This window comes from Hemibagrus wyckioides, linkage group LG01 (genome assembly GCF_019097595.1).
Source record: "Hemibagrus wyckioides isolate EC202008001 linkage group LG01, SWU_Hwy_1.0, whole genome shotgun sequence".
In the NCBI taxonomy this organism is placed as follows: domain Eukaryota; kingdom Metazoa; phylum Chordata; class Actinopteri; order Siluriformes; family Bagridae; genus Hemibagrus; species Hemibagrus wyckioides.
Window position 1 is genome coordinate 6,906,340 of NC_080710.1, and position 23,997 is coordinate 6,930,336.

A 23,997-nucleotide genomic window follows, 5' to 3' on the forward strand; every position below is an offset into this window, starting at 1 on the left:
GTTTGAGGTGAACTATTAAATATGATTGTTTACATTAAAGTGCAAAAATTCATAACTTCTTGTTGATCTTTCGGCTGCTCCCTATGTGTGTGAGGGGTCACCACAGTGGACCGGCTGGTTCATACAAGTAATAGGTTTTACACCGGATGCCCTTTCTGATACAACCCACCCATTTTTAACCAGACTTGGGATCAGCACTGCATCCAGTAGCTGGGGTCTGAACCCAGACCTTCTGCATGGCAGGCAAGAACCCTACCACTGAGCCACCAATGACCATTGCATGCACTTATCTATACATAGTCTAATTATAGCAACCTATCTTGGTAAATATTAATCTTTTTCTCTTACTAACGTACCATTTTGCTTAAGAAGACAAGTATTAACCCCTGGAGTTGCACTTATTGGAGTTTCAAAAATTGGGGTGCTATTCAATGACATTGCAAAGCTTGTGGGAAGAGAGTGAGTAAATTATATGGTAAATTTCTTTGAAAATTATTGTTAAAAACGTGGCATAAGGCTAAACTGAGTAATATTTTTATATTTGCATGAACAGTTGCTTTAATTCAAGTGCCTCAAATGTTAATGAAACTACAGAAGATTCTATACTATCTACACAGTAGAGGAAGCTGGCGTTTTCTTTAAATAGTGCTGGCAATAAAATGAGTGCAGCATTCCTAACAAGACCTACAAACAGATACAAATTATTGTACATTATGGACAGAAATCAGTTAAAGAGATAGTTTACCCAAAAATGAAAACTCTGTCATTATTCACTCACTATCTCGTCATTTCAAACCTACATGGCTTTCTTTTTTCAGTATAACACACAAAAAAATATATTTTGACTTCTACTGTATAAACACAAAGCCAGTGCAGGTCAAAGGGGAGCCACTGTTGTTTGGTTACCATCCTTCTCCAAAATATCTTCTTTTGTGTTCTGAAGAATAAAGTCATACAGATTTGAAATGACGAGGTAAGTAAATGATGACAGAATTTTCATTTTTGGGTAAACTATTCTGTTAATACTAACATTATTTTAATACATGTTCTCACTCATATATTTCATAGGCTACAACCTTTACATTGACAATGTGGACAATGCAACTTTAAACTGGGCATGGAACAGATAGTTTTGATTGGCGAAAATATATGGTGTAGTTACCTTCTGTGGTTTCCTTTGCTGCCCCAATGAGATTGGCATAGAGTTTTTTTACTTCCTCCATTTGCACTCCTGATGATGTTTGGGACAATTTCATTTAGAGATGTTTCCATGTTCTTTGCCAAGTCTGTTCCAAACCTCATTGTCATTTCATTCATCATCTTAAATACAAAACATTTGTTTACTTCAGGTGCATATACCCAAATTACACACTTTCAGCCAAACAAGTTCCTTAAAGTGAGCATGAACTGGAGGTTGCAAATGACTAACATATAGTGATGTATTTCCGAGACAGAAAGTTCAAGCTGTCTTATTGTTATTGACAATTTAATTAACAATGACAAGGGAATAAAGGAAAACTATCTTAATTCATTTAAAAATCGGGGCAAAATCAATTTAACTTAACTTTCTGAACCGATGGCTCATGAAGCCCATTTAGCTACACAGCAGAATTTTTAACTGAGGTAAACATTACCCGTTTTGCTTCTTTTGCTTCCATTTTGCTTCTGCTTGCTTCATTACCCATTTTGCTACCCATTTTGCGATTTAACACAAAAGCTACTCTAACAAATAGAAATATTAACTGATCATACAAAATATTTCAATAATATGATTTAAATAATGTAAAAACTTAACTTACCTGAGGGTATGAACGGGCAGAAATTCGCAGACTCCTCAGTTTGAAAAAATTAACTGTCACTGTAGTGAGGGTCATCTTCGCCAATCCACCAATAGGAATTTCAGGGGCGATGCAACACATCTACGCCACCAGAGGGTATTTTTATGATTATTTGTTTTTAATGCCCCCTTCGAGTTAGATTAAACCATCACAATATGGTACAGAATAAAATAAAGAAAACACCTGGTTAGTTTATTTATTTCACAAAATGATTTGTCAAAAATCAAACTATAATATATTACGAAATATAAGTTGCATAATGTACAAACTTGCATAAAAAGATCAAATCATACATTGTTTTGACATTATTTGTTGACTCTCTTGTTTTTGACTACAGCAATCATTCTCCTGGGTCTTGACTCAAAAGCTTTGTGAATGTGTTGTGTAGGCCTATAATTATTGTGTAAACTTTTGTTTACGTTTCAGTCATAAAACATGAATTATAATTTTAATAAAAAAGGTTCTTTGCTCTCCAAGGGTTCTACATAGAACCATTTTTTTGGTAAAACGTTCCCCAGTTTGGTTTGTATCTGATAGGTTGGTAATCTGTAGTAATCACTGGAAAAAATTCAAATCAATGTTGGCCAGACAATGTTGCCTTCTCCTTCAGTGGAAGTCCTCTATCCCACCTTCTCACTCACAGTGGCTAAAAGATACAGCGTTTTTCCTTAAGTTTGAGAAAATTAAATATACAATAAGAGGTAATACTGCCATAAATTTCAACCATTTATTTTTATATTTCACAGGCCTAGGTTTACTTTTCTATTGTAAAACTTAAAATGTGAGAGTGTCTTATATTTGTCAATTGAAATGGGCCAGGACCCTTGGGGGTTTGCTTGTTTGTTCTCTTAATTTTTTTTTAAATTGTCAGATTATTGTTATTGTTGTTATTATTATTATTGTTTTTATTATTTTACTTTACTCCTTTTTCATGTAAAACCAAAATGGGATTCTGTAATGTTCATCATTATGTGACTCGTGTATGTAACCAATAAAAAGACCTTCAAAAAGAATTCAAATTATTTTTCTCTTGTATTAACAAGAGGTATCAAGTGAAGCAGAAAGTGTTCCTCTGTGTCTTTTTCCTCTGTAAGAAAAAGTGTGCCAAAGGCCTGTATCAGTTCAGTTAAATTTAGTTCAATTCAATTCAATTCAATTTGCAGAAATGTACACCAGAAGATGCAAAGAAGAATGAAATTGCAAAGCATCTGAATCACAATAAAAAGGCATAAAAAAACAGTAACAAATAACTCTAGGAGAAATACAATACATAACCTAGATACCATAAATAAATATTGTACTTCAGATCAATTAACAGCACAACTCAAACAAATTACACAAGCGAAAATCAGAGTGATTAATCAAGAATGTAAGTCATTACACATTTAGTCTACTGATTATCACCCTTAATCAGAAGTGGTTTACTTCATTCAATAACCTAATGGCACTTGGGTGGAAACTCTTGCTAAGCCTGACAGTATGGCTCCGCAAGCTGTGATATCTTCTGCCAGAAGGCAGGAGAGAAAACAAGTAGTGACAGGGGTGAGTGGAGTCTCAGATGCTGCTGGTGGCTTTCGAAAAGCAACATCTTTGGACCCGGAGCACCATAGGTGGCAGTGTGTCCCCAGTAATTCTTTTAGCCGCCCTCACCACTCTCTCCAAAGCCTTTTTATCCAAAGCATTACAGCACTCATACCAGAGAGGGATACCACTGGTTGAACACTGTCTATGGTGCCTGTATAGAAAGTATAGATAGACTCAGATACACCCTCTTCAACCACAAGAAATGTAGTCATTGGTGTGCCTTTTTGACAAGAGAGGAAGCATGCAGAGATTGGGTTAAATCTTGAACCCCAGGAACATGAACCCCAGGAACATTGCGTGTTGAACAATCTCTACAGCAGTGACACTGATGTAGATGGGGGTATATATGGGATATTTCCTTAGTATTTCAGTATATCAGTATTTCCTTAGTTTTTTCAACATTCAGGATCAGACTGTTACACCAGTTTCTAAAAAGTTCCACCTCCTCTCTGTATGCCTTCTCCTCAGAGTCCTGGATGAGACCCATCACTGTCATGTCATGTCATCTGGATACTTTATGATGTGGTTTGTACTAAACCTTGTACAACAGTCGTGTGTCATCGGAGTGAATAGTAAAGTACTTGAGACACATCCCTGTGGAGAGCCTGTGCTCTCCAATTGCAAAAGGTTTAGATAGATGCTTGGGGATTATTGTTTTAAACAGCAGCCTCATGGAACACTGGCCAAAAACACTGACTAAAATCGAAGAACAGCATCTGAACAAGTATTTTATCAGAAACTGCGACTTTTTGTGGAATCATTTTCCTCAGGGTCCACACTGAATGTCAGCTGAATCATAGCATCTGGTCAGTGAAGTGGCTTGGCTTTTATTGCTGGTTAAGTGCCTCAAACTGACCAAAGTATTACTAATACAGTACTACAGTACTATTGTCACAGGACAGGGGAACAGTCTGGTAATCTCTGGCAGATTGAAATCCTTGACCTGACTAGCCCAGGCAAGCAAGATTGAAAGTAAAGAAAACAAATTATACACATTAGATAAATACAGATACAAGGTTTATTGCAATCAGCGCTGGTTACAAAAAGTGAGTTGCACAACATCCTCTGAACCTCAGTTTCAAGTCCCCATCATTTCATCCTTTTTCCTTATCTTTCAACCCAAAAAACCTCTATTGAAACACTCCATCTGCTCTTCCACACTATATGCTAGTTAAAGTTCTCTTACTATATCAAATCCTAAATCAAAATGAGAAGTGTATCATTGTAAATTGTGTCAGTATGAAAGCAATAACATTCTAGGTTTTACTCAGCTTATGAAATGAAATTTACTTATAAAACTGCTCCTTCAACCTGTATAGAACCTTGGTGTACCTAGCTGTCCCCATTTATTTACAAAAGCAAGTCTCATTTATACAGATACCATAAGAGGTATTAGATGTCTCATAGAGGTGTTAGTTTTGACCAAAAAGATGATAGTGGAGCATTTATATACAGTGCTTTTTTATTACAAAATTGTGTTGTGGGGGTTATTTTGATGTCTTTTATGTGTCACAACATTTTTTCCAATTTTTTATTGAGGTGACTCTTTCCTAGTGTCTTCCTGTAGCAGTGTGATATTGTCTGCATAAAAGAGCTTCCGGGAATGGGGTGCTTGCAGGTCGGCCTAAGCTTGGTGGATGCTGACAGTGATGTTAAAGGGTGGCAAAATTCCTGCTAGGCACCTGATGCTTGTGAAGTTCTCGTAAAGGAGTTGCCAGATGAGCTCATGAGGGACTCGGTCAAATACCTTCTTAAGGTCAAGGAATACCATGTGCACTCAAGGAATGCCATGTGGTGTCTTCATTTTGGAACAGGGCATGGAGCTCAGCATTTAAGGCTATCCCATTGTCCTCTGAAGAGATCTTTATACTGAATGCAGAACCAGCGGCCATCATGGAACGTTAGAGCTCTGTGGTGTAGGCTGCCCTGTCGGCCTCTGGAGGGAGCGCTTGAGCATCGAAGGCCACCCCGTCTGCCAAAGTCAGAACTGTAAAAGAGTCAATCAGCAAACAGATATTAGGGCGAGAACATTGTATCAGTAGTTTCCACATAAATGCCATAATTCTGCAGAAAGAGTTAATGTAATGTATACTACAAATCTAATTTATATGACTTTTTTTTTAAAAATATATCAATTAACTGTAAATTGTGTTGTAGTATTATACTGTAATTCATTTACAGCAAGTAACAAAAATTTTACATGACCAATAAATGTAAATTCTACAGTAAATTTTTTACATTGTAACCATTTTAAACATTTCACAAAGATACACTATATTGGCAAAAGTTTTGGGACATCTGCCTTTACATGAACATGAACTTCATCCTATTCTTAATCTGTAGGGTTTAACATGGAGTTGGCCCGCCCTTTCCTTCAACTCTTCTGGGAAGGCTTTCCACAAGGTTTAGGGAAGCACATTTGTGAGGCCAGGCACTGATGTTGGATGAGAAGACCTGTCTCTGAGTCTTATTCATCCCAAAGGTGTTCTATTGGATTGAGGTCAGTAAAGTTTCTCCACAACCTCCACAAACTCATCCATTTCTTTATGGATATTGCTTTGTACGCAGTCATGTAGGAACTGGAAGGGGTTATCCCAAAACTGTTCCCACAAAGTTGGGAGCATGAAATTGTCCAAAATGTCTCGATATGCTGAAGCATTAAGAATTTCTTTCACTGGAACTAAGGAGCCAAGCCCAGCCCCTGAAAAACAACCCTGCACCATAATCCCCCCTCCACCAAACTTTACACTTGCCACAATGCAGTCAGGCAAATACTGTTCTCCTGACAACTGCCAAACCCAGACTCAGCCATAAAAACCCATTCCATGAAGCTCTCTATGCACTGTTCTTGAGCTAATCTGAAGGCCACACAAAGTTTGAGCTCTGTAGCTAATGAGTCTGCAGAAATTTGGCAACTTCTGCACACTATGCACCTTAGCATGGGCTGACGATGTGATTTTATGTGGCCTACCACTTTGTGGCTGAGTTGCTGTTGTTCCCAATTGCTTTCACTTTGTTATAATCCCACTAACAGTTGACCTTGGAATATTTAGTAGTGAAGAAAATTCACGAATGGACTTATTGCACAGGTGGCAACCTAACATGGTACCATGCTTGAATTTACTGAGCTCCTGAGGGTGACCTATTCTTTCACAAATGTTTGTAGAAGCAGTCTGCATGCCTAGGTGCTGGATTTTATACACGTGACCATGGAAGTGATTGGAACACCTGAATTCAATGATTTGTAGGGGTGTCCCAAAATCTTTGGCAATATAGTCTGAGCATCAAAAGGTGTTTTGCCATTCAGTGTCTTGATCATATGCATCATAGTAAAATACTTTTTTAAAAACGAATTAAAGAGTGAGGCAATGCTTTGAAACTGCTAATAAAAATTATGACAGGATTAAATTTGCAGTCAACAGCAGTCCCCTGGGTCTCCATACTGAGCCAGTTAGTGGGTGGGATATATTAGGCAGCAAGTGAACATTTTGTCCTCAAAGTTGATGTGTTAGAAGCAGGAAAAATGGGCGTGTAAGGTGTAAGGATTTGACCGAGTTTGACAAGGACCAAATTGTGATGACTAGACCACTGAATCAGAGTATCTCCAAAAATGCAATCTGCAATGGTCAGTATTTGTCAAAAGTGATCCAAGTAACAGTGGTGAACCCGTGACAGGGTCATCGTTCTGCTGGGAAACCTTGGGTCCTGCCATCCATGTGGATGTTACTTTGACACATACCACCTACCTTAGCATTGTTGCAGACCATGTACACCCTTTCATGGAAAGTGTATTCCCTGATGACTGTGGCCTCTTTCAGCAGGATAATGAGCCATGCCACAAAGCAAAAATGGTTCAGGAATGGTTTGATGAGCACAACAAGGAGTTTGAGGTGTTGCATCCAAATTCCCCATATCTTAATCCAATTGAGCTTCTGTGGGATGTGCTGGACAAACAAATTCGATCCATGCAACTTACAGGACTTAAAGGATCTGCTGCTAGCATCTTGGTGCCAGATACCATGGCACACCTTCTGGGATCTAGTGAAGTCCATGCCTCAAAGAATTAGGGTTGTTTAGGCACCAACATAACATTGGGCAGGTGGTCATAATGTTATGGCTGATCAGTGTATGTCCTACAGAGAGTTTGGAGCAAGCTTTCCCTTTCCAACATTTGGCTTTACAAGATTGCCTCCAACCTCTGTTTGCATTCTCTTCTGAAGATTGTGCCAGTGGGAGGTCTGCACATGGCAGTCCAGAGGTGGGCAAGCCAATAGTGCAGATTTTTTGCCAAACAAACTGTGATACAAACTTTTTAGGTGAATCCAAGGAGCTGAAATTGGATCCTTCCAGGCCTGGAGTTAACAATTATCTGCTGAGCCAGAGATGGCTGTGGGTTTTCAACCCTCCCCACTCATCTTATATGAGTGAGGTATGGAAACTTATGATACGCATATCATGCTCTATCCATACTGGTGCAAGCTGGAAACCCAAAGCTGAATTACAAAGTCCTCACAACTCTGATGGTGGAAGTGTCAGCTATCATTAATGCACAATCGATTGTGTCCCAATCTCTTTGGTCCCAGAATCACTTCATCTTAACACCCTCTACTGACCTCACACAGAAAAGTGCGGTTGTTTACCTGATGTAATTTTCACCAGTAGAGATTTAATAAAAATAAGGTAAAGGAAAAGAAATAGACACAAATTAGATGCAATAAAGTAGAAATAGAACATCTAGGGCATACTGGGTAAATATGGTGGCAATTTGCAATAGAAAAATGAATACATCAAAAACATAGTGGTCCCATGACATCTCACCTCTGGTGGGGCAGGTAATGTGCTGGTAAAAGTTTGGAACTGCACCTTTTAGGGTTGGCACTGTTAAAGTAACCTACCACAATGAACACAGAGTGCTGTGTTTAATATGGATTGCGAGCCTCATGTATCTTCAATAAAACAGTGTCCATGTCTGCCTGAGGTGAAATATTAATGGTGCCAACTATGAGTAAATTACCACCAACTATGGTGCCAACTGAGTTAATTCAAAAGGAAGGTAGGATGGGAAACATTTGATGGTCAAGAGCTCCAGGTTGAACACCAGCTGTTGTTTACCATTGTTCACACAACCAGACCTGAATCCCATAGAAAACCTATGGGATCAGCTGAGTCGCCGTGTAGAAGCTCGTAACCCTGCACCCCAGAAGCTCAATGACCTGAGGGCCGCCCTTCAAGAAAAGTGGAATGTCATGCCTCAGCAGACAATAAGTCGACTTGTGAACAGCATGAGACGTCGTTGTCAAGCTGTAATTGATGGTCAAGGGCACATGACAAATTATTGAGACATTGACATTTTTTGTTGTGGTATATCCACCACTGTTGTTGGCTTTTGTTTCAATTAATTGTTTGAGATGAGGAAATCACCATTGCATGCTTCTACTTAAATGCCCTACTTTCATGATATAATATCACTGTAGCGTGAACTTTTTACATTTTCCATAAATTTCACCCAAAAGCCAAATATCCTTAACTTTTTGTGAGTAGTGTAGTTGGCAGGAACTTCATCAGGCAGCAAGATAGTGACCCAAAACACACAACAAAGGATTTAATAATGGGAAAAACTGGAAGCTTTTAGACTGGCCAAGTCAATCACCAGACCTTACCCTAATTGAACATGGATTTCACCTAATAAAAAGGAGACTGAAGGGAGAAATTCTCCCCAAAGCACACAAAAGAAGCTGTAGTACAAACCTGGAAAAGCATTACAAATGCTTGATGCAGTTCTTGCAAGAATCTTGTTAAACACATCCTTCTCCAGGCAGCTTCTCCTCTGGGTAGGATACATCCACAGCCAGCTGAGTGCATACCCTCTTTATTTGGAATAATTCAGACAACATCCTTATTGAAAAATAGTGATTGTACAATTTTTCAACTCCAGCAAGGTAGAGTCCCAAGAACACTTTGTAGAAAACAAAACTTTATTTAAACATGTGACCCCTATTTGCCACAAACATTGCACAAAATAAAAGAGGACTCACAGTTAGACACCTTGTCTATGACTATGATGCATAATTTTGGAATTAATTCTGTCTTCCTCCATTTAGTTGATGTAAAAGCATTTTCCTTCTTTCTGTGGGTAGTGATGTCTTAACACAATAAAATATAAAGGCACATTCCATACATGCAAATTATGTAGTGTTCATTCCTCAAGCTCGCTAGGGTGCAAAATGTGTGGAGGAGGTGCAGGTTGGGGCTTTTGGGGGTGGCGTGAAGCAGACAGACATTTAAGTGTATATGTGTGTTTATGTTGAGAGGAGGGGCACATTCACTGGCTGTTTCTACACTGAGTGTTCTGAGAGAATCCCAGATTAAAGTTATGCTACATCTGAAAATACCTCAAGAAAAAAACAACAACAACAAACTAAACACATTATTCAAAAAAAAAGATGACAGAAACAAAATAAAAAACAAGTAAAATTCTATATGTATCAAGGTGGAACAGTAGTGATAACAGTACATTAGAGAATCAGGGTGGCTGAAAAATGATCTGCTATATTGTGCAAAAAAAAATTGGACAGAATAAACTGGAGAACCATTCTCTACAAATGAGGCGGGGCTCAGGGGGTGGGTTGGTGAATCACAGAACCAAATATTTGCAAAAATATAATGGAAAACTATAACAGAAGATACAAGTTTCTCTCCTCAAAATCTACAAAGTCTTTGTGTATATATTTTTGGTCACATGTGCAAAAAAGAAAGATATACATATTTCTATACACAAATGAAATACAAAAAGGTGTGGACTGCAATGGCCCCTTAAACTGAATAGTAATACCAAATTTGAACAGATTTGATTTACATTTAGCAAAAATAGAAATGATTAGGACTTTACGATTCATCAACACTTTCTGTCACCAAGTCACATGCCCAGTCTCCCTGCAATGTACACTTCAAAAAGGGTTTGGGGCCAGGAATTAATGTTTATGAAACATCTATTCTCTACCTATCCATCCATTTCCGGTATTTAAGCGAGCACTCGTTTAGCCTGAAGCTCCAACTCAGCAGCTCTCTTCAAAGCCACATCCACAAGAAGCTGGAAGCCACTGAAGTCCTGTGCTGTCAGGTCAGGAGGGGTAGGTGGTGGGGTGTTGAATTCTGTGCCCAGTCCTGTGCCTGATGGGTAGCTGAAGACTGCTAAGTCTGTGGTCCCGTCGACCTTTGGACCTGTAGCCGTGATGGTAGTATGGCAAATGACAGAGGGACGGGCCAGAGTGGGTGAAGGTGGTGTTGTGGGTGATGCTGTTTTTTTGGGGTAACTGGTGGAAATAGTCACGCTGTCTGGACAAGCAGGTGAGCCAGGCTCACAGCTATCATGTTTAGGTGAGTGTGAGCTGTCAGTCATGCCCTCAGGTGCCTTGCTGGCACGGCGTGAAATGGTAAACTGGTTTGGGTCTTTACCATCCTTTCGTAGCATCTCTGGCAGGAGTCTTCGACGGGCATTAATGAACCAGTTACACACCTGAGACAGCACACATTACATTAGATTATGTAGATGAAAGTTTTCAGTCATTTACGGTTTAATGTCTAACAGGAAATTCAAAATGTGCTAAGAATGGTGAGACTTGAAAATTATGTATTCCAAATATTTTAAAAAGATTTCCAACTTCTTGGTTTTAGTTCCAGTAATTATTGCTAAGCTGGCACTTTAGTCAATCAAATCATCTTGTTAACATACACAGTTAATTGTGTGCTGTTTCCTTATAGATCCTTTTAGTTTTTATATTGATAAAGTTGTCTATAATCAACAGTTATTAAACTTAACTTTTACCCTCTATCCAAAAAACAACAACAAAATGATTATGCAACCATGGCTCATTGTGTTTACAATGGAGAAGGCAGCCTCTGTTAAAGTGTGTGTGTAATATTATAGTCTCTATTGTTTTGCAGACAGCTGTCTGAGTGTGGGGGAATTCCTAATTACTAGTCCCTCTCTATCTCATTGAGGTGGATGTGGGGAGATGGTAATGCCACTGATCATTTCAAAACCCCACCCCCTCCCCACACAAGCATGAGCTAAGTAAAAACAGACTATTGCTAGTCTGTGAAGCATGAACATATTACTGATCAACATCACTGAAACTGCTGTAATTCTGCTACATACTGAACACACTCTAGTCCTGCTCTATTTTAAGTTTACTTTTAATTGAATCTTGGCAGTCATGTCAAAAGTAGAAAGCATTTCTAACATAACATAACATAATATTCTACCTCAGCTGATTGTTGCACATGCTAATATTGCACTAATTTGTACTCTGCACTACTCTGTACACACAATAACACTCACTGTACATCTTCTCTGTACATCTTTGTGTGTGCACTGCACTGTCACTTTACTCCCTGTTAAACTGGACATATATTTTGCCTTATATACAGTTCTACAATATATTTATCTTACATATGCACACTGTACATACTATATTCTTTTGCAACACCATTTCAATGTTGACCATTTTATCTACATATAATTTTATCTACATACATTTATCTATATCTGTATCTTCTGTACATTACAGAGTCTACACATATATTTATTTATTTATTTATATTGTTTTATTTTTCACATATACTATACATATACTATATATATATATATATATATATATATATACATATATATATTTTGTTTTTGCTTTTATATTTTTACACTTTTATATTTGTTATATATACATACATAGACATATATTTGCATATGCATATCTGACAGTTGATTTTCAAGTTTACCATTTTAACTTTTTTCTCCCTATTTTTCCCTATACTTCTTAACTATATCCCCTATCTTTTCATGTCCACACATTTTCTTTTTACTCTTTCCTCTTTCATGTAAGACAGTCGTAAAAAGCATTTCACTACATGTCGTACTGTGTATGATTTCGTATGTGACAAACAAAATTTGAATTTGAATTTTGAATTTGGTCATTCATTAAAATGAAATGTGTAGACTAAACTTTACTGGAGATTATTATTTTGTGCGAGACTGTCTGCCACACACCATTTGACAAAGATTTTTACTTTGTGTGGACTGGCTGCTACACACTGACTAAACAAATTTATTTACCTGAAGTGTGGAAAGATGAGTCTCTTTTGAGAGCAGTGCCTTTTCCTGTTCTGAAGGGTAGGCATTATATCGGTGTTCATAAAGCCAATCTCTGAGAATCTGTACAGATTCTTTAGGCAGGTTGCCTCTCCGTTTTCTTTTGGCTGCAGATCCACGACACGAAGAAAGATCCAGAGGGACATCAATGTTATCCTCATCTTCTGTCTCACTGCCAGAAGTGGCCAGCATACCTACATACCACAAAGAAAACAAGTCCCACCAATTAATTCATGATAAATTATTAGTTAAGAGAAACTTAAAATTCTGTTCAACTTGCTGTGCTGCACAGGTTTAAAAGGAGTGTATATGCTGCTGCTTTAGAATTTGCAGTGAAAAACTACATTTTTGTATAATGCAATGAAATAAGCAATTAGTAATTATGATTAAGTGTGTGGTAGGGTTTGTGTTAGTAGGAAAAAAGACTACTAGCCATCACCCCTTCCTCCCAGAACCCCTCCCCCAATCCTTGTACACACTCCCTCAAACCCCAAAATCATCTTAAAACACACCCAAGCGCTATATATCTGCATATTTATGTGTATGTACAGCTGATCTGCCATATGCATGCAATCATATCCTATAATATGGGAAATAGAGGCAAACTTATAATGACTGCAATTAAACAATGCCGCCAAAAACTTTTGTAGCCCTTGCACACTGAAGATATGCTAATTACACACTGGTCAAGTCATTAACACATAATACTGTTTGAAATTGATATAGTATTATTGTTACAAGTTCCATTAAAAAAGCTGATTTCACACAAAAAAATTAATGCTGATGTTGGTCTCAAGAAAACTAAAGGCTAGCTGCAAACTGATGGGAACAGCAATTCTATATATGCGAACCAAGACACATTATACCACATACTATAAGTAAGTATAACCATTTTCCTGGTCTTTGGCGCGTTTATGGGAAAATGGCAGAGTCGTTTTGGTAGTGAATTGACTAAGACTCTGCAGAAGGGGGAGGGAGGACCTGTTGCAAATCTCAGTTGAACAAAAGAATGTGGCTTCACACACTCATTTCACCCCCCCTCCCCACACACACAAACACAAACACACACTATTTTTAAAGAGGGACATCAAAATTGTTCTACTTCTGTAGTTCGACATGTTTTCGTTGAAAATGGTGCAAATATTACATTAAAACCGAGAAGACGAACGTCTCTATTGTGTGTGAGTAACACGAGGTCGGACACGCGAAAGCGTACCCTGAGGCAACCAAACTACACTCAACAAAGGATTTCGGAATAAACTAAAATCGTATCACGCTTACAGCTCTCATCAAACACTTTTATACCGAAGTAGGTCTTCTGCTATACACATTATTTATTAACTTTCCCCCAAATCCCTCAGAAAAAAACAAATAAGAAACTATGTAAGAAGTGCGACTCAGAGAACGCGTGTCAGCAAAACTTATTAGGTCGACGCACAATAATTTCTTTACCGAGGTGGATGTTAAATATTACATGCATTAGCCTGGAAAGTCAAACCTGGAAAGCGGATCGTTTTGACAGGGAGCCAGCACATGGTGAAAGAAAACGGAGCTGTTTTGTCTGAAAAGGAAACAATAGCGAACACAAGACGCCGGGAAGAAAAGCCAATCGGACAGTTTTTATTATGAGTCTATGTTACGTACTGACACTTAAATCTTAAGCTACAGCTCATTTTGAATGAAAAACACAACATACCCTTTTTAGTCTTCATATCCGTAAAAATGCCTGTTCACGTCCTGCCGTGGTGCGCTGTCGAAATTATTCCTAAAGTGGTGGGTTTTCCGTACTAAATCCTCAAAGGTGTAGATTCCGTAATGTCTGAGGTCGGTTCCCGGTCGAGTAAGTGTTGTAATTCAGTTGTAAGAGAGCTGACACCTTGTCAAGAACCTGGAACAATGTGTTCCTCGGTTCTGCTCTAGCCTGTGTGTGTATGTATGTATGTATGTATGTGTGTGTGTGTGTGTGTGTGTGTTTGATCATGAAGCTGGGTGACAGCTATCTTTGACAGCTGCGTGACTCAACCGTCCAAAGGTCCGCCCACCGAGCGGAGAGAAATCATTCATCCGCGCGGAAAATGAAGTAAGAAAGAAACAAGCGAGAAATAAAAAAACTTGTAAAATGTAATTGACGATTTTGTGACAAACGTATTAAGTTGTTAAAGCTTTTTACTTCTACGCAGTGATGGTGGTATTTTTTATCAGTGCTGTTGCGACAGGAAACGGGAGCAACGGCAAATACTTTTGAATTAATTTTTTTATCTATTCTTAAAAGCAAACTTTATGTATATTAATTGATCATTAATGTTTGTTTGAGGTCTGCTTTTGTGTTCATCCCCGCAAGTGGTCTCCAGCAAACCAAGCATAGGCTGCTGAAGAAATCTATCATGTAAAAAATATTAAACGAGTCCCATTTGAGACACAGTTTGTCTTGTAGCGCTGAAAGTCTGCTGTTTAACAAACCCACTTTGTAAGTACATTCCTGCTACAACGCAAAACAAGCCAAAAGACCGGTCTCTTTCCCCTAAATACGATTGTCAAATGAGCCAATGGACGGATAAATCTAGAGTGACTGACTCTAACAAGCCTCCTGGAAGCCCCACCCCTTCACAGTACTCTTGTTTTGACTTGATTTTCTCGCTTGAAATATGCGGCGCCTTCCAGTGTTGTGAACTGATTCATTTGAAATCGTGTCTATTGAAGTTTTGGACTAAGCTAACCTTTGGCACGTAAATGAGCAACTAAAAAGATTTATAATCATATTTGTCTTGCGAAAATGCTAAAAAAAAAAACAAAAAAAAGAGAGAAGAAGTGCACATTCAGTTTTCGGCTGTAGAAGAAAAAAGACTGGAAACTAACTAAGAATTTGCAAAAAAAAAAAACCCCAAAAAACAAACAAACAAACAAAAAACATTGTGATTAAATTTAATTACATTTACCAGTTACATAGAATGTTGCTTGTTTTGTTTGTGCTCCTGTGTCAGTCAAGGCTCATAAACATTCATGTGAGCAGCACTGGAGCACAGGCACTCAAAAAAGTAAAATGTGGGTCTCACTGAGAAAAGTTTAAATACATGTACTGTAGTATAGTAGGACACTAATATACGTACTTTACATTATCTGTGGTTGTTTTACTTAACTATAAATCAACTCGATATACATAAACAATTGCATATTGCACTGAACATTCCTAATTCAGCTCATCAACTGTGATCATGCAAACTGGGGAAATTCAAAGCACTAACAATAATCATTTTAGATAACCTAGATAATGTGATTTCCATGCTGGTATTACTTGTAAATGTTCCTTATCTAAATGAAATGTTGAGTCCTTTAAAGGCAGCATCTTCACAGCTGGAAGGCATAGTTTGCATTGTACTGTGATGTTTTTTTTCTCTCCCATTTTCCTTTATAGACAAAATAAAATAATGTAATTTTTCAAGCAAGCCTCATTGTGATAAGCAGCCATTTTAATGAGATTCTAGAGCAGAATGATTAGAGACAGATTTTATTTGCGCATGGAGATGGCTCACGTTAGTCAAAACTGGACACAACTATAATCAAGTAGCTGTCTATATTGCATGTCAAAAAATTAATTTCTTTGTTTTTCAAATGAAAGAAATGTAATCCTGATTTTGTTCACATTTTAACAAAATTTGCATAACTCTAATGTATTAGAGTTACCCTTTATATACTGATGCATTATGCCACTGCATGTATTCTGTTTCTCCCCAGGTCTGCAGACCAGACAGGCAAGTCTTCGCTCCCTATGAGCATCAGTACCTTGTGTGCCTATGCCCCATGTTGCCAGTAAACTTCTTGTCATTTCTTTTGATAGAAACCTGCCCTAACCCTGTCATCTAACCATTACAATTTGGCCCTTGCTCAAATCCTTACACTTATTTTACCTGTTTCTACACACATCAACTCTGAGAATGCTGCATCACATGCTGCCTAATATATACAACCTCTTGCAGGAACCATTGTAATGAGATAATCTAATGTTATGGCTGAGCAGTGTATAATACAGATGAAACCTCTATTATATAATATTAAATAGTGTGTAAGCATATTGCTAACTATTCTGAATTTAGCCTAGCAATAATAATATTACTGGCACTATATTAACAATAAAAAGCCACAATTATCAAAATTAATGACTTTATACTGTTACATGCGTATTTAGGTACCAGTAACTGGATCATGATTAGCTAAAGGCTAATTTGTTGTGTTTTTAGCTGATTATTTTTTATTTAAAGTTGACTTCTTTTTTTTTTTTTTTTTAAGTTTTTTTGTTATTTATTGTTGACTTGTTTTTTAAAAGACAATTCTTTTATTTAATTGACCATGCTTTTAACATGCCAAATGCTGCCATAAGATTTGACAATTGTATCTCACTCATCCATTGCTGTATTTTGTAGAATAGGGTTAAATATGGAATGTAGCATCTAGATATTTATATCTATGGTTTAGTCCAGGGGTCTTAAACCCCTTCTAGAACAAGATCAATTTTGAAGTCAAATTTTGAACAGATATCTACCACACCATATATTGCCAAAGCTAACACATTTTACTTTACTAACCATAAAGCAGATCATCTAAAAGTACTAGATTTAGCAATAACAGTGAAACAGTATTGCAGTTCAAATACCAATATGCAACAATACAAAACATGTTAATACAGTTAATGCATGATAGTACAGCATGCACAATTAGAATGTACTATTCAAATAACTAAAATATTTTGAGATTGTCCAAGTGATATTTGTGCCTCTAAAAAAATTGAACTCTAAAAATGCTAATACAGCAATTGCATCTTACATTTATAAGAGTGTGTGAACACTATACCATCCTTGATTGTAGTATTGTTTATACTGTGGGCTATTCATGTTTTTATGGTGATGGTAGAATGGGTATTTTGTCTTCTCCCCTTTCAGGCCCAGCCAACATGTCACTTTCCTGCTTCCAGTTGGCCCCTGGGAGATCACTACTCCTTCAAGTCTTGTTTTGGGACTGATTGGACACCTTTGAAACTTTGTACCCTTAAAACTAATCTAATTATTTTTGCTGTAGAATTTCAGCTTTTATTTCTAGTATTTATATGTAGATGTGCCATTACATCTGTCAGCTTCTGACAGCAAGGCATTAGTGCCAATAATGACCTCAGAAACTACATTGACCTAATAGTTCCTCATAGGCCCTTGGTTGCTGTTGTAGATAGGACACTATTTATTTAGTTACAGTTACATTATTTACTGTCCAGTGTAACCCAAATGAGGATGGGTTCCCTTCTGAGCCTCGTTCCTCTCAAGGTTTCTTCCTTATATAATCACAGGGAGTTTTTCCTTGCCACCATCACTGCAGGCTTGCTAATTAAGGATAAAATAGGGATAAAATCACTGTAAAAAATTGTCCCATTAAAAAACAGTAAGTTACTGGCAGCACAGTTGCCAGCAAGTTACTGTTAAATTAACAGTGTCTTGCTGTTGTTGAAATTTACAGTTTGTTACTGTTTTTGGAAATACAGCATAAAGCTGTTATATTCTACATTAACAGTAAATTACTGTCAAAAGCATTAACAGTTAATACATTTTTATTTTGCACCTTTTTCTTTAATGTAAACTACAAATATGTTATTATATTGAAAAATGGACTGCTAAGACAAAAAGGAATCATTTTTTTTATTTATGAATTTCCCCTTAGAAGTCTTGCTATAAAAACATGTTTTAATACAATTTAGAAATGTATCCTTTAAATCATTAAAAATTTAACACAATGGAGTGTAACTTCAAAACGTGCTTTATTACACCTTTGAAAAACTTGAAAAACAAAAGCCACTTTAATCACAAAATATTCTCCAAATTAGTGGCTGTGGAAAAGCAAGTGGAATGCCTAAATAAACTTAAGCTTCAGAATAAACTTGTTTAACTCAATAAACAAAACATTTATATAACATTAGAAAAAACTAAATGAGTGACTCAGAGAACTACTTAATGAATAAGAATTACTGAATTATCAGGAAATAAGAATTACTGAATGAAGGAAGAATGAAGTCAAAATTTTGGTATTCAAGAATGAACACCTGAATTGTGCAACTAACACACTAAAAGCATGTTTATGTCATGTGTGAAGAGTATGTATAAGGTGTGTTTGTGTGTGTGTGTGTGTGGTATGTCAGTGAATGAGTGGGTTCACTTATATGAAGTCCCACTCAAAGTCCATTAGTTTCTTAAGTAGACTGGCAACCCGAGCGTTGACTGATTTCTTTTTGTGGGCGACCTTCCCCGTCCGCTTTGACAGAACCTGTCCGCCCTTGGTGCCTTTTTCCAGGATTTATACCAATGGACCGCCTGAAAAACAAAATGCGTACATTCAATATGCGCATGCGGCCTCAGCTTAGTACTCCACATTGAAATTATAGTTGAAAACACAGCAGCAAGCCCAGACTGAAAACTTAACTGGATGCTCTCACAGATTATTTGCCCCTCAAAACTAATCGTCCATTTATGAATACAGTTTCCTGTTTTTTCACCTAAAACATTCCAAAGAATAAACAATGTTAGCAGTCACATAACATTAATTTTCTACTGCCAGACTGCAAATGAATGCAAGGGACACTGAAATCATTTTACCTAGTCACAGAGCCCTGTTCTTTTAACATAACAAATGCATTTTAAAATGTTGACTGTGGACTGGTCTGGACAGACACTGAAGTCAACACGTGTATATACTGTGTATTGCGAAATTGTTACAGCAATTTTTATGATTTATTTAACTCAATATTTTGCTCAATATAGTTAAAGGGTTAAAAAATTAAAATGTAGTAATTAGTCACCCTCACCTTCAAAGACTTTTCATTTTCAAAACATTTTAAGCTATTTTTAATATTCTGTCATCATTTCTGTTCATCCATTAAAAGTCCAGTCAAATCCATCATAAATGGATACTCAAACGCGCTAGCCTGGCAGATGAGAACAAACCTCATTGGTTCTCACATGTCAAGCAAGCATGTTTGAGCTTATTTGGTCTATGATTTCAATGATGAATGTTTATGCATGAATAAACAAAATGAAATTCATACATTTACAATAACTTTTTCAAGCATCAAAGGTTTTTTGGGACTTTGAATTGATGAACAAAAATGATGAAAGAATTTTAATAATATATCCATTTGTTTTCCAAAGACGAATCAAGAGTCTTAAAAGAGAAGTTCACTTCCATAACAAAAATTTACAGATAATGTACTAACCTCCTTGTCATCCAAGATGTTCATGTCTTTCTTTCTTCAGTTGTAAAGAATTTTTTTTTTTTTGAGGAAAACATTTCAGGATTTCTTTCCATACGGTGGACTTCAATGGTGCCCATGGGTTTGAACTTCCAAAATGCAGTTTAAATGCAGCTTCAAAGAGCTCTAAATGATCCCTGCCCAGGAAGAAGGCTCTTATCTAGCCAACCATCGGTTATTTTCTAAAAATTATAATTTATATACTTTTTAACCTAAAATGCTCATCTTGTCTAGCTCTTTGTGTATTGTGTATTCCGGTTCAAGACAATTAGGGTATGTCAAAAAACTCCCATCTCATTTTCTCCTCCAACTTCAAAATCTTCCTACAAACCCAGGGGCACCATAGAAGTCCACTATATGGAGAGAAACCCTGAAATGTTTTCCTCAAAAAGCATAATTTCTTTACGACTAAAGAAAGAAAGACATGAACATCATGGATGACAAGGGGGTGAGTAAATTATCTGTGTTGTCCTTTAAGGGCTTGGAACAACATGAGTGTGGGTAAAAGATGGCAGAATATTTATTTTGAATGAACTGTCCCTTTCAGTGTTGTACAAAAACATTTACCATGCTTGCTGAAATACAGAAAAAACACCGTTTCATTAAAGAAACAAAACAGCAACACTAGTAAAGATAAACTCCCCTCAGAATACAGTTATGTACAAATTAGAACAAGCTTACCGAAATTTGCAAGCTTAACGTTACCGAAATAAACGTTTTGTCTAATGTACTGAAGGTATATTAGGCAATAAATGAAAAGATAGCAAGTTAAAATTAGCAAACAAGATGACGATAATTTTGGTGGACGTATAAAACAGTTAGAATAACAGCATCCACAATTATTAGTTAATTGCACAGTTATTTGCAATTGCAAACGTGTATGTTGTGTAAAGGGAGCAAGGCAAACGTGTACTCTCCGGTTAAGTCACAGTATAAAGTCGGATGAAAATCCACATGTTCTTGCTACAGTTTTCTGTTCCCAAAATACTGTGCAATAAATACAGTAAAATACCGTAAAATTTTGTCTACGTCATTTCACCAACCGTAAAAAACAGTAATGCACTGCTTCTGACCATAACAGGATTATACTGTTAAAATTTTGCCGTAAATTAACAGCAACATTTAGAGTGTAGTTAAATCATTTAATTAAACTTTTTTCACCTTTTTCTGTTTCTTTACTTTTCTAAAGCTGCTTGGAGACAATGTCCATTGTAAAAGCCACTATACAAACAAATTGAATTGAAAAGTAAATGACAGAACATATCACATTTTGTAAAAACACACATTTTTATGACTGACAAGTTTCTTGTTACCCTTATATGTCCTGTTAAATTGATTGAATAAATATCTTTGAAAAGTTTACTCTTGAATCTATTCTTATGTTTCACCTGTGAATACTGCATTTGTTTTTTACAAGGATAAGCCAAACAGGAAGATCAGCAGATCAGCTGTCTGTGGGAGATAAGTAAAATATTTTGAAGCATTTACACAAAATTTGAGAATAGCCAATACTAATACAAATTTGGAATATCACAAAAAAGAAAGAATCTTCTGGTGTACTGGGCAACAGACACCTAACTGGTCAGCAACAGTGACATGGCCAACAACTTTTAAAGGAATGTGTACCATTCAAATAAGACTTCAAGAGCCAAAATATTGAAGCCATACCAAAATATGCAAACCACTCATCAGCAGTAAGAACTGGAATGTCAGATTGGAGCCACAAATGTTTTGAAATGTTTACCAAAGTAATGGAAAGACCAGTGTGGAGGAAGAGAGTATCTGCTCATGATCCTAAACATACAATCATACATAAGCTTATCTATGAAACATGGTGGAGGTAGTGTCATAGATTGGGCTTGCATGACTGCTCTGCAACAGGCTCACTTACCTTTACTGATGATGTAACTCATTACTGTAGCAGCACAACAAATTCAAAAGGTAAAACATTTGGAGGAACAGAGCAACTTCATTATGCAACAAGACAATGATCCAAAATACACCGAAAACACAACAAAGGACGTTATCAGAGGGGACTGTATTTTCCTCCTCTAAATGGCTTATTTTAAATGATCTTACTCACGCAACTCTCTTTAATTCCACAAGATGTCTCCCCATTCCTTTAGATCATCTAGTTACCTTTTACTTTATCTAAAGCAATCAAGGCAGATGAGAACTTCAGTCAGAATCAGAAAAAGGGTTTATTGGCCAGGTATGTTTTTAAGGGATTTGATACCAGTCAAACAACTTTTTTCCTGGACCATGGTGCTAAATAAAACAATACAGGGCTACAAAAGGCAACACAGAGCTACATAAAGCAAAAAACAACTCAGAGCTAAGGACTACGGAGTAAGTTGTTCTAGCCGCATAAAGTGCATAGTGTGCAACCTAGAGGACAGACAATGCAGACAAACAATACAATATGCTACAAGACAGATACATAAAATGCTATGTACAGACTATATTTAGCACTGTGCAAATAAGGGTTGTAAACTGTGAGAAGATTTTGTAAATGTACACTTGCAATAGCAGCACTTTATTTTGATGTGCAAAACAGCATTAAGGTTTTTTTTTATTATTTGTGTGGTGCTTTAAACATACTGTAGATTTATATTAAATGAGTGTATGTGTTTTTGTTTGCATGTCAGTTTAGTGCAGTTCAGTTCTGAGCATTGAGGAGTCTGATGACTTGAGGAAAGAAACTGTTGCTGGTTGTGAGGGTCAAAATACTTTGGTACCTCCTTCCAGACAGCAGGAGGGTGAAGAGTGTGTGTGAGGGGTGTGTGGGGGCATCCACAATGCTGTTGGCTTTGCAGATGCAACATGTGGTGTAAATGTCTGTGATAGAGGGAAGAGAGACTCCAATGATCTCAGCTGTCATAACTATCTGCTGCAGGGTCTTGCGATATGAGATGGTGCAATTCCAAAACCAGGCAGTGATGCAGCTGCTCAGGATGCTCTCGATGGTCCCTTTGTAAAATGTGGTCAGGATGGGTGGAGGGAGATGGGCTTTCATAAAGAAGTAGAGAAGCCAGTGCTCAATGTGGTGGTGCTGGAGAAGTTCCAATCTGGACTGAATGAGGTCTCCCAGTCAGGGAGTCCATGATTCAGTTGCAGAGGGAGGTGTTCAGGCTCAGCAGGCTCAGCTTCTCAATCAGGTGCTGGGGGATGATTGTATTGAATGCTGAGCTGAAGTCTATCAACAGCATTTGTACATATGTGTTTTTATTGTCCAGGTATGTGAGGGCCAGATTGAGGGTTGTGGCAATGGCGTCATCAGTGGAGCATTTGGAAGATACGCCAACTGCAGGTGAGGATTGCAGCTAGGTCTTGATGTGCCTCATGACAAGCCTCTCGAATCACTTCATCACAATGGGTGTGAGTGCAATGGGATAATAGTCACTGATTCAAGACACTGTAGACTTCTTCGTCACAGGGACAATGGTAGTGGTCTTGAGGTACATTGGAACAGGGAACAGACTGCTTAGGGAAATGTTGAAGATGTCAGTGAAGACATTCACTGGATGTTCTGCACATTCCCTGAGCACTCTGCCAGGAATGTTGTCTGGTCCAGCAGACTTCTATGGGTTAACTCGGCATAGAGTTCTCCCCAGATTAGCTGTGTTTAGACAGAGCATCTGGTCATTGGTAGGAGGGCTGATCTTCCTTTCAGCTGTGTTGTTCTATACCTCAAACCAAGAGTAGAAGTCATTCAGTGCATCAGTGTGCATCACTGTCACAGGTAGGTGGAGTTGTCTTAGTTAGTGATTGCCTGGATGCCCTACCATATGTGTCAGGTGTCACCACTGCCATGGAAGTGGCTGCGGATTCTCTGGGCATGTGTGTGCTTTGCCTCTCTGATGGCTCCTTTTGGCCTTGTTGGACCAGCTCCCAATTAGCTCAAAGCACCTATTACACCCCACACTGCAACATGTTCCCTCTAATCCTCCAGTGCTGCTTGACTGGAAAATCTCTCAAGGTATGCATCAAGATTTTTCTCTGTTCTAGGACCTAGGTGGTGGAATATACTTCACAAAATATTTGGTGCATTTCATGCTTTTTTTACCTTCCAATAGACTAATGATATTCTTAGTCTGTATTTACAGTATATTCGGGATATACATTTTAAATTTATAAACTTATCC

At 37.5% G+C, this 23,997-nt stretch overlaps 1 protein-coding gene across 1 annotated transcript; it reads right to left on the reverse strand.

The window, feature by feature from the left end:
- Positions 1-9,376: 9,376 nt before the first annotated feature.
- On the reverse strand, positions 9,377-14,563 carry tgif1 (TGFB-induced factor homeobox 1). Its single transcript, XM_058389209.1, has 3 exons — positions 14,267-14,563; positions 12,535-12,764; positions 9,377-10,938 (listed from the first exon to the last, which is right to left on the reverse strand). The coding sequence occupies exons 1-3, from the start codon at positions 14,280-14,282 to the stop codon at positions 10,444-10,446; spliced, it is 741 nt and encodes a 246-aa protein (XP_058245192.1). The 5' UTR covers positions 14,283-14,563; the 3' UTR covers positions 9,377-10,443.
- Positions 14,564-23,997: the final 9,434 nt, after the last annotated feature.